Source organism: Bufo bufo, chromosome 4, assembly GCF_905171765.1.
Source record: "Bufo bufo chromosome 4, aBufBuf1.1, whole genome shotgun sequence".
NCBI classification, from domain to species: domain Eukaryota; kingdom Metazoa; phylum Chordata; class Amphibia; order Anura; family Bufonidae; genus Bufo; species Bufo bufo.
Genome location: NC_053392.1, coordinates 535,451,033 through 535,464,145, shown reverse-complemented (window position 1 = coordinate 535,464,145; position 13,113 = coordinate 535,451,033). Strand labels below are relative to the sequence as shown.

At 43.4% G+C, this 13,113-nt stretch overlaps 1 protein-coding gene across 1 annotated transcript in view; it reads right to left on the bottom strand.

Moving 5' to 3' along the window:
* The window catches only part of LOC120999007 (D-beta-hydroxybutyrate dehydrogenase, mitochondrial-like), a 40,915-nt gene that overhangs the window by 16,659 nt on the left and 11,143 nt on the right, over positions 1 to 13,113 (bottom strand). Inside the window, exon 2 of the mRNA XM_040429885.1 lies at positions 11,872 to 12,024. Within this exon, the coding sequence (XP_040285819.1) occupies positions 11,872 to 12,024 (153 nt within the window). The remainder of the gene's footprint in view (positions 1 to 11,871; positions 12,025 to 13,113) is intronic.

The window sequence follows — 13,113 nt, the reverse complement described above, 5'->3', positions numbered from 1 at the left end:
AAACTGAACTGAACAGAATAGAATGCTCCAAAATGCATTCCGTTCCGCTTAGTTGCGTTACCATACCGGAGAGTAAACCGCAACATGTTGTAGTTTGCTTCCCACACTCGCGTATGGTGCGCATCCGTCATGGATCTGCACAGACGGATCCATTCAGATAATACAAACGTCTGCATCCGTTCAGAACGGATCCGTTTGTATTATCTTTAACATAGCCAAGACGGATCCGTCATGAACACCACTGAAAGTCAATGGAGGACGGATCAGTTTTCTATTGTGTCAGATTGTGTCATAGAAAACGGATCCGTCCCCATTGACTTACATTGTCTCCCAGGATGGATCCGTTTTCTATTGTGTCAGATTGTATCATAGAAAACGGATCTCACCACATTGACTTACATTGTGTGTCAGAACGGATCCGTTTGGCTCAGTTTCGTCAGGCAGCGGTTTGGTGTCCGTCTCCAAAGCGGAATGGAGACGGAAGGGAGGCAAACTGATGCATTCTGAGCGGAGCCTTTTCCATTCAGAATGCATTAGTGCAAAACTGATCAGTTTTGGAGTGCTTGCGAGAGCCCTGAACGGATCTCACAAACGGAAAGCCAAAACGCGAGTGTGAAAGTAGCCTAAGCTGTATTCTTACCAGTAAGATAGGAACTGTGCTATAATCAGTCTTTATCAGCTCTCAGAAGTTCAGAGACAAGATCTGCACATGAGCCATCAGTTCCCTGGTGGGACATCGTGTAAACACAGAGACTGTTAATATACAGTAGAGAAAGAGGCAATTTTTTTAAAAAATAAAGACCACCTGGAAAAAAAAAAATTTTTTTGCTCAAAATGAGTACAATGCAATAATAAAAAATGCCCCCAAAAGTGTCCACATCCTTATTATAGCCCTCAATGCTGTTTGCTATTAGATAAGCAACTAGCCCTTTTTTAAATAGAATCTTCCAGTTTTGTCTTCATTCATTTTCAATGAGGACAAAACTGAACAAATTGGAACAGAGTGCACCAGAATGCATTCCCATGGCAGACACAAAACTGCTGCAAGCAGCAATTTTGTGTGTGGCATGGTAAACTGGACATGAAAAAAACAGACCAGCACTAAAAACATTGTAAGTCAATGGGCACCGGATCCATTTTTTCTCGCTCCCATATTCAAGTCTCGGCCCACTGGCCGAGCACAGTAGTAAGGCGGGCAAAGTCAGTAAGCAGTCCATGTCCAAGCCAAGATGGGAGAAGAGGAGTGAGGACCCTAACGGCCCGGGTGTCATAAATAAAGGTTATACTGTCTGTCTATGTCTTCTACGGCCCTGGCCCTGCTTGCAAGCTGCACTGCACATGGTGATGGCATTTGATCTCTCATAGCAGGCATTAGGGAATAATATACAGGTCATCATGAGTCCCATCAGTATAATAGCCTCATACAGTATAATGTCTCCCTGTTGCCCCCAGACAGGAGCAAAAAAGTCACACCTATGACTATCACTCGTCAAATGATATTGTTATTGTAGGCAGTACATATACTAGGGCAATTGACAGACTACCACCAAAATAAAACGTAGCCTTTAATAAATATACATTAAAAAAGTAACCCCCCCCCCCCCCCCCCCATCAACATAAAGAAGGTAATAAACATACATAATATAACAACTGCGTAGTCAGGATAGTCTTGTACATACTAAGTTTGAGTCCCTGAATTAAGACTTTCCCTAATCCTGCCCCTATGCCTTCGGCCCTTCCTAAAAACGGAATGACTGCCCCGGCAGGGGCGACCCCGTATTCAGGAACCTCCTGAAAGCCCCTAGATAAACATAGCAGGGGGGCGGCCAACTGTGGTGTTATGACCTAGAGCAAATCGATTTGATGACCTAACCTAAATGGCAAAAACAAAAAACAATAATTATAGATATACAGGGAGTGCAGAATTATTAGGCAAGTTGTATTTTTGAGGATTAATTTTATTATTGAACAACAACCATGTTCTCAATGAACCCAAAAAACTCATTAATATCAAAGCTGAATATTTTTGGAAGTAGTTTTTAGTTTGTTTTTAGTTTTAGCTATTTTAGGGGGATATCTGTGTGTGCAGGTGACTATTACTGTGCATAATTATTAGGCAACTTAACAAAAAACAAATATATATACCCATTTCAATTTTTTATTTTTACCAGTGAAACCAATATAACATCTCAACATTCACAAATATACATTTCTGACATTCAAAAACAAAACAAAAACAAATCAGTGACCAATATAGCCACATTTCTTTGCAAGGACACTCAAAAGCCTGCCATCCATGGATTCTGTCAGTGTTTTGATCTGTTCACCATCAACATTGCGTGCAGCAGCAACCACAGCCTCCCAGACACTGTTCAGAGAGGTGTACTGTTTTCCCTCCTTGTAAATCTCACATTTGATGATGGACCACAGGTTCTCAATGGGGTTCAGATCAGGTGAACAAGGAGGCCATGTCATTAGATTTTCTTATTTTATACCCTTTCTTGCCAGCCACGCTGTGGAGTACTTGGACGCGTGTGATGGAGCATTGTCCTGCATGAAAATCATGTTTTTCTTGAAGGATGCAGACTTCTTCCGGTACCACTGCTTGAAGAAGGTGTCTTCCAGAAACTGGCAGTAGGACTGGGAGTTGAGCTTGACTCCATCCTCAACCCGAAAAGGCCCCACAAGCTCATCTTTGATGATACCAGCCCAAACCAGTACTCCACCTCCACCTTGCTGGCGTCTGAGTCGGACTGGAGCTCTCTGCCCTTTACCAATCCAGCCACGGGCCCATCCATCTGGCCCATCAAGACTCACTCTCATTTCATCAGTCCATAAAACCTTAGAAAAATCAGTCTTGAGATATTTCTTGGCCCAGTCTTGACGTTTCAGCTTGTGTGTCTTGTTCAGTGGTGGTAGTCTTTCAGCCTTTCTTACCTTGGCCATGTCTCTGAGTATTGCACACCTTGTGCTTTTGGGCACTCCAGTGATGTTGCAGCTCTGAAATATGGCCAAACTGGTGGCAAGTGGCATCTTGGCAGCTGCACGCTTGACTTTTCTCAGTTCATGGGCAGTTATTCTGCGCCTTGGTTTTTCCACACGCTTCTTGCGACCCTGTTGACTATTTTGAATGAAACGCTTGATTGTTCGATGATCACGCTTCAGAAGCTTTGCAATTTTAAGAGTGCTGATCCCTCTGCAAGATATCTCACTATTTTTGACTTTTCTGAGCCTGTCAAGTCCTTCTTTTGACCCATTTTGCCAAAGGCTAATAATTATGCACACCTAATATAGGGTGTTGATGTCATTAGACCACACCCCTTCTCATTACAGAGATGCACATCACCTAATATGCTTAATTGGTAGTAGGCTTTCGAGCCTATACAGCTTGGAGTAAGACAACATGCATAAAGAGGATGATGTGGTCAAAATACTCATTTGCCTAATAATTCTGCACGCAGTGTACAGAATATTCACTAATAAAATGTCGGATACTCTTTCCATTCGCAATTCAGCAAAATATACAGTCACCAATATTAGCAACTTATTGCGAATCAATCTCATGTAATGTCCTGTATTCTAATCCCATAGTTCTAACGCATTTCACCCTATACAGTTTAAGGGCTCATCAGGGGCCCCAAAATAAATATCACTGTCAATAGTGCTGCCCTCATGCAGTGGTAACCAAAATATACTTCTGACAGAATACTACTACCAAGAGTGACCAAAACTGCAAGAAATAATTCACCAGTTATAGTGGCCAGTAAATCATCCGGCCCCCTATTATGCAATAAGCACAGGTGTACCAGTACATGAATCACTGAAAACCATGGCCATTAAGTCATCTGGCCCCCTCCTCCAACGCAGACACAAATGTAAACATCAGACTCCTGCTATACTGATAAATAGCCCAGCTTATCGCATCTCTAAAGCCAATTCCTCCAATGATGAACGGGAGGCCCCCTCTCGCTGCGTCAAATGTGATTGGGTGAAAAAAAAAAAAAAAAAAAGAGTCAGCCTGGTTTAATCAGTCACATGACTCTTGTCAGGAGCGAACATGTGACGTATCACATGACCATTTCTGAAAGGTCCTCTATACCTCATCAGAAACAAATCAATGGGCAAGCTGGGGGAATTATTATTTTTTAATGAATATAAAAGGTAGTAAGATGATATTCAGCTAAACCAGAGGGGGGCAAGCCTAGATGAAGAAGATAAACCTCTATATTTAACATACCAAATCAAAACCATCACAGGGGTTACAAACTTCAACAAAGGGCAAATAAGTTATTGGTACTAGAGGAATTAGCTACACATTCCCATCAAAGATTATGTACCAAGGACGGTAAAGAGATAGATGCCCATTGTATAATTCATTGGTTGGCCGTTCACAAAAAACACGTATAGTCAATACTCGGTATTTAATGTGTAAATCCATTTAGACTTTTTGTCTTAGGATTCTATCAAAGTCTCCACCCCTAATTGATTGTTTTATTGTCTCAATCATGTAGAACTGTAGTGATCGTGTATTGACCCATGATATAATAAGACGTGTCTAGAGAGTGGTTTGTCATGCTTATTACGGATGTCTCTCACATGTTCAAGAATTTTTAAAACATCCTACACGTTTTTCCAACATACTTATACCCACACTCACATTGGGCCAGGTATACGACCCCCATCGTATTGCAGTTTTCAAATGAGCGAGTTTTATAAGTATGTCCCTGGGTACTATCAGTGAAGGTATCCCCTGTCGCCACAAAGGGGCATGCCTTGCATTTTCCACATCTAAAAAGGTCCCTAGTTTCCGATTGGAGAACCACGTACTTTTTTTTTCGGAGTTTCAAAATGGCTATGTACCAATGCATCCCCTCCTAAATGTTATTGCTGGGTAATCTGGGAGAACCTTCTCCAAATCCGGGTCAGCTTTTAATAATGACGAGTATTTCCCTAAAATCTCGCGAACTTGTTGGGATGCGGTGTCAAAGGTGGGAATGATCCTGATCACCCCTAGTGGGTCATCTCTCTTATTGGATTGAAGTAGAGTATGCCTATCCACAGAATCTGCATACCTTCAGGCTTCATACAAACAGGAGTCAGGGTATCCCCTCTGCTTGAAGAGATGGAAAAGGTGGGATGCTTTCTCAGTGAAGTCGTTATACTCCGAGCAGTTCCTGCACACCCTAAGGAACTGCCCCTTAGGGAACCCCCTCCTAAGAGGTCTTGGGTGGAAGCGATCCCACCTTAACAAGCTGTTGGTAGATGTTTTTTTGCCAAATAAGATGGTCTTTATACAGTAGAATTATTGTCACCTCTTTCCACTCGTGTGTCCAGAAAGGTTATCGCATCCTTCTGCAGCTCGAAGGTAAAGTCTAGACCTATATGGTTCTTGTTAAGCTCATCCATAAATAATCCAAAATCCTCTTTACTCCCTGACCATAATAACAGAATGTCATCTATAAACCTGTACCATAGAGTGACAAATCTGGTCCAGTGGGACATGGATTCAGAGAAGACGACCGTATCCTCCCACCAGCCCAGGAGCAAATTTGCGTAAGTTGGCACGCACAGACTCCCCATCGCTGTGCCCCTGAGCTGGTGGTAGAACCGGCGGTCGAATACAAAGTAGTTTTGGGTGAGTACAAAATCCAAGAGTTGGATAGCAAAGTAGTTGTGTTTACTCAGGTCATTAGATCTAGTATCTAAAAAATACTTTGGCGCTGCCAGACCCTTATTATGGGGGATGGATGTATAAGGTGCCTCCACGTCGATAGACACATGCCAAGTATCTGGTTCTAATGTGATGTCTTCAAGGCGTTTAAGGAGGTCTGTTGTATCCTGTAAGTATGATGGTAGGGCAATAATGAAGGGGCAGAGAATTTTATCAATGTAGGTCCCTGCATGCTGAGTTAAACTATCTCAGATACTATCGATCGGCCCCTGAGGGGATTAGTACCCTTATGTATTTTAGGGAGACCATAAAATGTAGCCACCTTGGGGTGGGAGGGTGCAAGATATTCAAACTCCTTCTGGTCTATGAGTTTCCCCTTAAGGGCCTCCCACATCATCTGGGACAGTTCCTGTTGATATAAACTGGTGGGGTCATATCTCAATATCTCATAACTCTTTTTGTCTGACAATAGTGATAGACACATGTCCCTATATTGTTGGTACGTCATGACAACTACATTCCCACCCTTATCTGAGGGCTTAATCACCAGATTTTTATTCTTACTCGTTTTTGCAATGCTTCCATTTCTGTGGAGCAGCAAGAATACATTTCTGTGTGGGCCACAAGACATTGATAAACTGATGGGGTCGGGGGGGGTTACAAACTGTTGTCCCATACAGTATAATGTCACCTTATGGCCCCCTTACAGTATAGTTCCTGAGTCCAGACAGTATAATGTCTCCTGGTGGCCCAATGCAGTATAGTGACTCTTGTAGCCCACTGCCTACCCAGCGGCAAGCCCATACAGTATATAATGTCTCCTTGTGGCCCACTGCCTGCCCAGCCAGCCCATACAGTGTGTAATGTCTCCTTGTGGCCCTCTGTCTACCTAGCGGCCATCCCATACAGTTATTAATGTCTCCTTGTGGCCCGCTGCCTGCCCAACGACCAGCCCATACAGTATATAATGTCTCCTTGTGCACCTCTGCCTGCCCATACAGAATATGTCTCCTTGATCCCCGCTGCCTGCCAATACAGTATATGTCTCCTTGTGCCCTGCTGCCTGCCCATACAGTATATAATGTCTCCTTGTGCCCCGCTGCCTGCCCATACAGAATATAATGTCTCCTTGTGCCCCACTGCCTGCCCATGCAGTATATAATGTCTCCTTGTGCCCCACTGCCTGCCCATGCAGTATATAATGTCTCCTTGTGCCCCACTGCCTGCCCATGCAGTATATAATGTCTCCTTGTGGCCCCCATACAGTATAATCTCTCCTTGTGGCCCCCATACAGTATAATCTCTCCTTGTGGTCCCCATACTGTATAATATCTCCTTGTGGCCCCAAGTTTAATTTTTTTTAAATGGGTATTTATCGCGATATATATCGTTATCGCGCTAAATTTCTTAATATAGTTATTGTGGGAATATTGTTTATATCGCTCAACCCTAACCGGATCCGCTCTGAACAGATGCAGCCGATTGTATTATTATAACGGAAGCGTTTTGTTGTGGTTTTGAGATCCCATGCTGGATCTCAAAACCGGACAGCAAAAATTCATATGTGAAAGTAGCCTTACATGTGTCACTTATGTGCTACTTATCCAAGTCATTCTGAGATTGTTTTCTCGTGATACATTGCATTTCAGGTTAGTGATAATATGTCAATATGTTTTATCTTTATTTACAAAATAAAATCCAAAATGTACAGGAAATTTGGAAAAAATTTGAAATTTGAATTTCTCTGCATTTAAGAAGTCATTCACATGGCTGTTGTTCGGCCGTTACATGCATTGGGGGCCGCAATTTGCTGTTCCCAATGCACGAGCACCATCCGTGCGGCTGCCGCAACGGACCCAGACCCATTCAACTTGAATGAGTCTGATCAGTCTGCAAAAAAATAAAACTTGTTTTTTGCAGTGCGGAGGCACAGACAGACACCCCACGGAAGCACTCCATTCCGCACCGACCTTCCAGATTGTGTGAGGGTTGAGACTCCATATTGTATTTCATACTGCCATTTTATGTTATAAACTGTGAACGTCTTTGCTAAGGTTACTATAACCTCAAGATCACTCCTAGCCCCCACCAACCTGGTCTAGTAAGGAATTTCTATAATTGCTATGAAGACTGGTACGTGATTAACACCCACACTTAAGATTAGGGAGACGCTCCGGGCGTATAGCCAAGAGATGCTCATTTCAGATTGTAGTTTTACTTAGTTAGAGGTTTGTGAATGGTTAACTATGCCTTCAGTTGGAAATGATCCAGAAAAATACTATATTAACCTCTGCTTTCTTATAATAAAGTTAGAAACACTTGATACACAGCTCTATGCCTGTGTTGGTTTTTCTCTATGAGTACTCATAACTTCTAATTCGGAGTCCACTGCTCATCTGGCATTGGGGTGTTTGCCCCAACAGAAACTTGCCGCCCAAACACGTGGGGCATGACTAAGTCCTTCCTGCTGAGACCCCCGAGGCCTGGACATGCCATAACGGGACAAACAGACGACAAACAGACTGAGTTAAGAGCTTTCTCTTACAAGTAATCTGTAGCTCCCTGTCTGGCATTTGTCTTGTTCGAGGGTCCGGCAGAGTATAAGGTAACTTTACAGTTGTGCCTAATTTATGTTTAAGAATCTGCGACCCTGATAAAGGGCTGGCAGACGAGCGCATGAGTGGTGGATGGATTTAAACCAGGATTTTAGCTTGGAATTGCTTGGGATTGTTCTAGGAGTAACTGTCTACATATTGTCATTGTCTATTGTGTGCATAGAATTTGTTAGGAAGCTAGGGGAAGGGGCCAGAAGCACAGTGAAACTTTGGCTCTAAAGTAACACAGCAGGTACACCTGAAGGATAGGGTGGGGAAGCCTCTGTAGGTACACCTGAAAGATAGGGTGAGGAATAGTGATGGACAAACATCGGCCGGACAATTTGCGAACGCGCGTTCGCGATCAAATGTTCACGAAACTCGCGTTTGCATCGCGCCCATTGACTTTAATAGCAGGTGAACCTGAAAAACTTTCAGGTCATATTTGCAGCCACCAAATACAAACTATAATTGCACAAATAGTCCCACAACATGGACAGTGTCATACCAGAGGGAGATCATTGGCAAAAATTCCCACAGAAAATATGTATTTTAATTAGGGGCCATTTTTATGCGTCTTAAAAGTCTCTCAAACTCTAAATTTTTTTTATTTCCTATCGGTTTGATGTATACAAATGTGCAACACTCCATGTTTTTGTATTCTGCAGAGTCTATTAAAAAAATGCATACTTTAACGTAAAATGTTTTTCTACCATGGAACTGTATGGTGAACAGACGCCCTTGTACGGCATCAGTCTGAGGCATTTGTTAACGCATTTTTGGTATGCATTAAATGGATGGCAAAGATAGGATGTGAACCCAGCCCTAGTGTCAGAATAAGCACCAGTACACAGCGGAGAAGCGTGGCGGAGAGGGGAGGCCGCAATGTACTGACAGAGCGCTACCTGGTCCTGGTGGTCAGGGATGAGGACTGTTTCCCAAGGATCATTTTCTACTGGGAAATACAGGGCACAGTATAATACACTAGAATCTATATAATATAAAGATATTGCCCTACCCCCGAATAATAATACAATTAGGTGGTCATTTATTATATAGAAATACATCTACGTTAGGCGTATTTCTGACACAGATTGTGGCACAAAAGGTCCTTAGCACCACAATCTTCATATTTTTCCCGCTCATGCCAGGTCTAAAAAAGGATGGCGTGGGCAGGGAAAGGGATACAGTTATGGCCATACAGTTATTGGATACCACCGCCATATATTGACCGGATAACACCTCTGTACAGTGACCAGATAACACCACCATACCGTGACCAGATAAAAGGGTATAAGAGGGCACTGTACAGGGAATGACTAGGGGCACTACACAGGGTGTGGTAAGAGGCATAATGCAGGGTATAAGGGGGCAGGGGCATAGTACGGGATGGGGGGCACAGTCACATGACCCTGTGACATTAGAAGGTCCTTATTGTAAATGCGGTTCATACGCCATCATAATGAGAGGCAGAGGAGTGAGACAGAGGTGTAATTATGTGGCTAGAGATAAAAAGAATTTTACTGTCGGCCAGTACAGTCCCCAAAAATTAGGCAATACGCATTCACCTGACAGCAAACAACTTTGGATTCTGTGGCTGGAGGTACATTAGGCGGTCAGAGGATAAATATGTAACCATCGGCCAGTACAGGCCCTAAAAATTAGCCAATAGGCATTCACCTGACAGCAAATAACTTTGGATTCTGTGGCTGGAGGTACATTAGGCGGTCACAGGATAAAAATGTAACTGTCGGCCAGTACAGGCCCCAAAAATTAGGCATTCACCTGACATAAAAGGCCTTTTATGCCGCTGTATATACATAAGGCAAGGACCATATTTTGTTCTAGGTGGTGGCGGATGTGTGTGGGCTGGCATGAGGAATTTCAATTACACATGGTCATCACAGGTGTTGAATTCCTCTGAGATCATGCCTCATTCATTTTTAAATATGTGAGGTAGTCCACACTTCTTGTGAGCTAGGCGAGTGCACTTATTGGTCACGATCCCCCCTGCTGTGCTTAAAGTCCTTTTGGACAGGACACTCAACGAGGGGGCAAGCCAAGAGTTCCATGGCAAATTCTGCCAGCTCTGGCCACAGGTCAAGCCTGAACACCCATTAGTCAAGGGGTTCCTCGCTTCTCAGAGCGTCCACATCGGCCATTAACCCGATGTAGTCGGACACCTGTCGGTCTAGGCGTCCCCTGAGACTTGATCCGGAGGGAGGCTGTTAATGGGTTGGCTGCAAGAATGATCTCATATCCGAAGTGACCAACACATCTTAAAACCGCCCTCTTTGCAGGCGTGGTAGGATTGGTGCCTGCACCTGTTTCGCTGTGGTTGGAAATTCCTCTGCCAGTGCCTGCAACAGCAGAATGCAGCATCTCTCACAGCGAGGCCTGGAAATTCTGCATTCTGACAGACCTCTGTGATGCTGGTAACATGTCTGCCATTTTGTGTTTGTACCGGGGGTCTAAGTACGTTGCCACCCAGTACAGGTCCTTGACCTTTATGATTTTTATATGGGGGTCCCTCTTCAAACACTGGAGCATGAAGGCCCCCCATTTGCACTAAATTGGAAGCGGTGGAGCGCCCTGGCTCCTGCTCATCGCCCAGAAGAATGTCATCCGCGGTCTCCTCCCAAAAACCACGGACAACACCAGGGATCCCTGAAAAGCTTAAAGCCTGCTTTCTTGCTCCTCTTCCTCCCCCCAGCCACCATCCTCCTCTGACTCCTCTTCAGACTCCTGCTGACTTGTCTCAGATGGACCCGAAAGCCCATGGAAGCTCTTTGGAGCGTTTCTGTGGGCTTCCAATCTGTGCCTCTGCTCCATAAAAGATAGGCCAGTGCCTTGTGTATTGCGATCCTAGGGTGCATTCATGTGTTGTAGACTTCACCCTTTGCAAGGTAAAAGGTGAAATCTGTAACAAATCTACAGTTTCCACACCAAAAACACAATTTGGTGCGACTTTTGGCACTGTGGATTTTGGCCAAATCCACTGCAGATTTTAAGCTGCGGTAAATGTGCAGCAGATCCAGCCTATATGGCCATACGCTTACTGCCTGATAATCCATGGATATGCAGGTGCTAATGATATTATAGAATGCTGCCTAGATTATAGCTATTCTCTACACCAGGCATGGCCAACCTGCGGCTCTCCAGCTGTTGCAAAACTACAACTCCCACCATGCCCTGCTGTAGGCTGCTAGCTGTAGTCAGTCTGGACACTCTGGGAGTAGTAGTTTTGCAACAGCTGGAGAGCCTCAGGTTGGCCATCCCTGCTCTACACTATCAATATTGGCAGTCTAATATTCTGCCAACCAAAAAAAAAACACATAAGGGCAGCACAACCTGACCTTAGCTGTAAGGATTAGAAGTATGAGTGAATTTCTTAAAATTTGATTGGGTTTGATTTGAGTAAAAAAACAAACAAAAAAAAACCTCTACCTAAATCAGCAAAGTGCTTTGAGTGCCTGGAAAACAGTGTTCCACTCTCTCTCTTCAAACAGAATTTTTGAATTTTAGAATCGTTTATCTCTACTTCAGATTCATAAAAAAAAATGCAAATTACTATATATAATTTTATTTACATTGTACAAATCTCACCTTTGCTTTTTCTGACGAGTGGAGCAAAAGCCAGGGTGGTCCTTATGCTTCCCAGCAGGTTGACATCAAGGACTTTCTGGTATTTCTCTATTGTTAGCCATTCCACCATTCCCCACATGGATATACCAGCATTGTTCACAAGTCCCCAAAGCCCTGGAAGAAAGAAACAACAACAAAAAACCATGTATAATATATACAACAAGGACTCACAGGAAATCTGTTCTACATAAGAGGTGGTCTGTTGGAGAAGTTTGACTTTAGATGCTCGGCTGTTCTCAGGACAACCATGGTATGTTACATCTGGCTTGGAACACACCATAGAAAGCTTTAGGAACGAAGACCTAGCCCATCACTGATATGGGTTGTCAACAGGGTCTACTGACAACAGGTACCAACTAGCCAAGACCGCTAAATGTTTATCCACTGCTCATTGGCGGTAACCCGTAAACTACATCGTCATTAACAATGCAGTGATGACCGTGTAGACCCCCTGCACAGCCGCCTACCCTCAAACGTATCACAGCCACACCATGTGGCCATACATTTGGGATATATTTGCATCTTGAGATTTTATTCACGTTTCTGAAGCCAAAACTTAGGGCCACAAGTATAAAGCAGTTTCATTTGAAGCAGATTTTCATCCAGGTTTGGCTGCCTTTCCACAAATAGTCTGCATCGAATTCTGCACATTACATGTTGATTTGCTCCAGATTTCACCCTTTGTATTGCCAAAAATAAAATCCACACAGCAATTGACATGCTGCAGATTTCAAAAACCCTATTACAGGTGAATTTGCTAGTGGAAAATTTTTGCACCATGTACAGTACATGTAAAGTGCAAAGATGCAATTTCTGATCATTTGGATTCCATTTTCCATGTTAGAGGCATCATGACCTGTAAATGAAAAGATGTGTTTGGAATTAGGCTGGGTTCACATCATCATTTCATTTTCCATTCTTCTCATTCGTTTTTCTGTCTAAAACAGATGCAAAATCTGCATAACGAATGCTCAAGATCCGTTTTTTTTACAGGATCCATTTTTTTTTTAGATCAGAAGAACGGAAAATGAAACAGTGATGTGAACCTGGCCTTACTTGTGCAAGCGAGTTAGGCTTTGTTTGCATATTTTGTAAAGGTTGTTTTGAGATCCTGATTCATTGCGGATCTGGGAATTGACTGCTTCAAGGTCTGTGAAGATAACAGATAAATACTTACACAGTGACAATTATAGAGCGCACGCG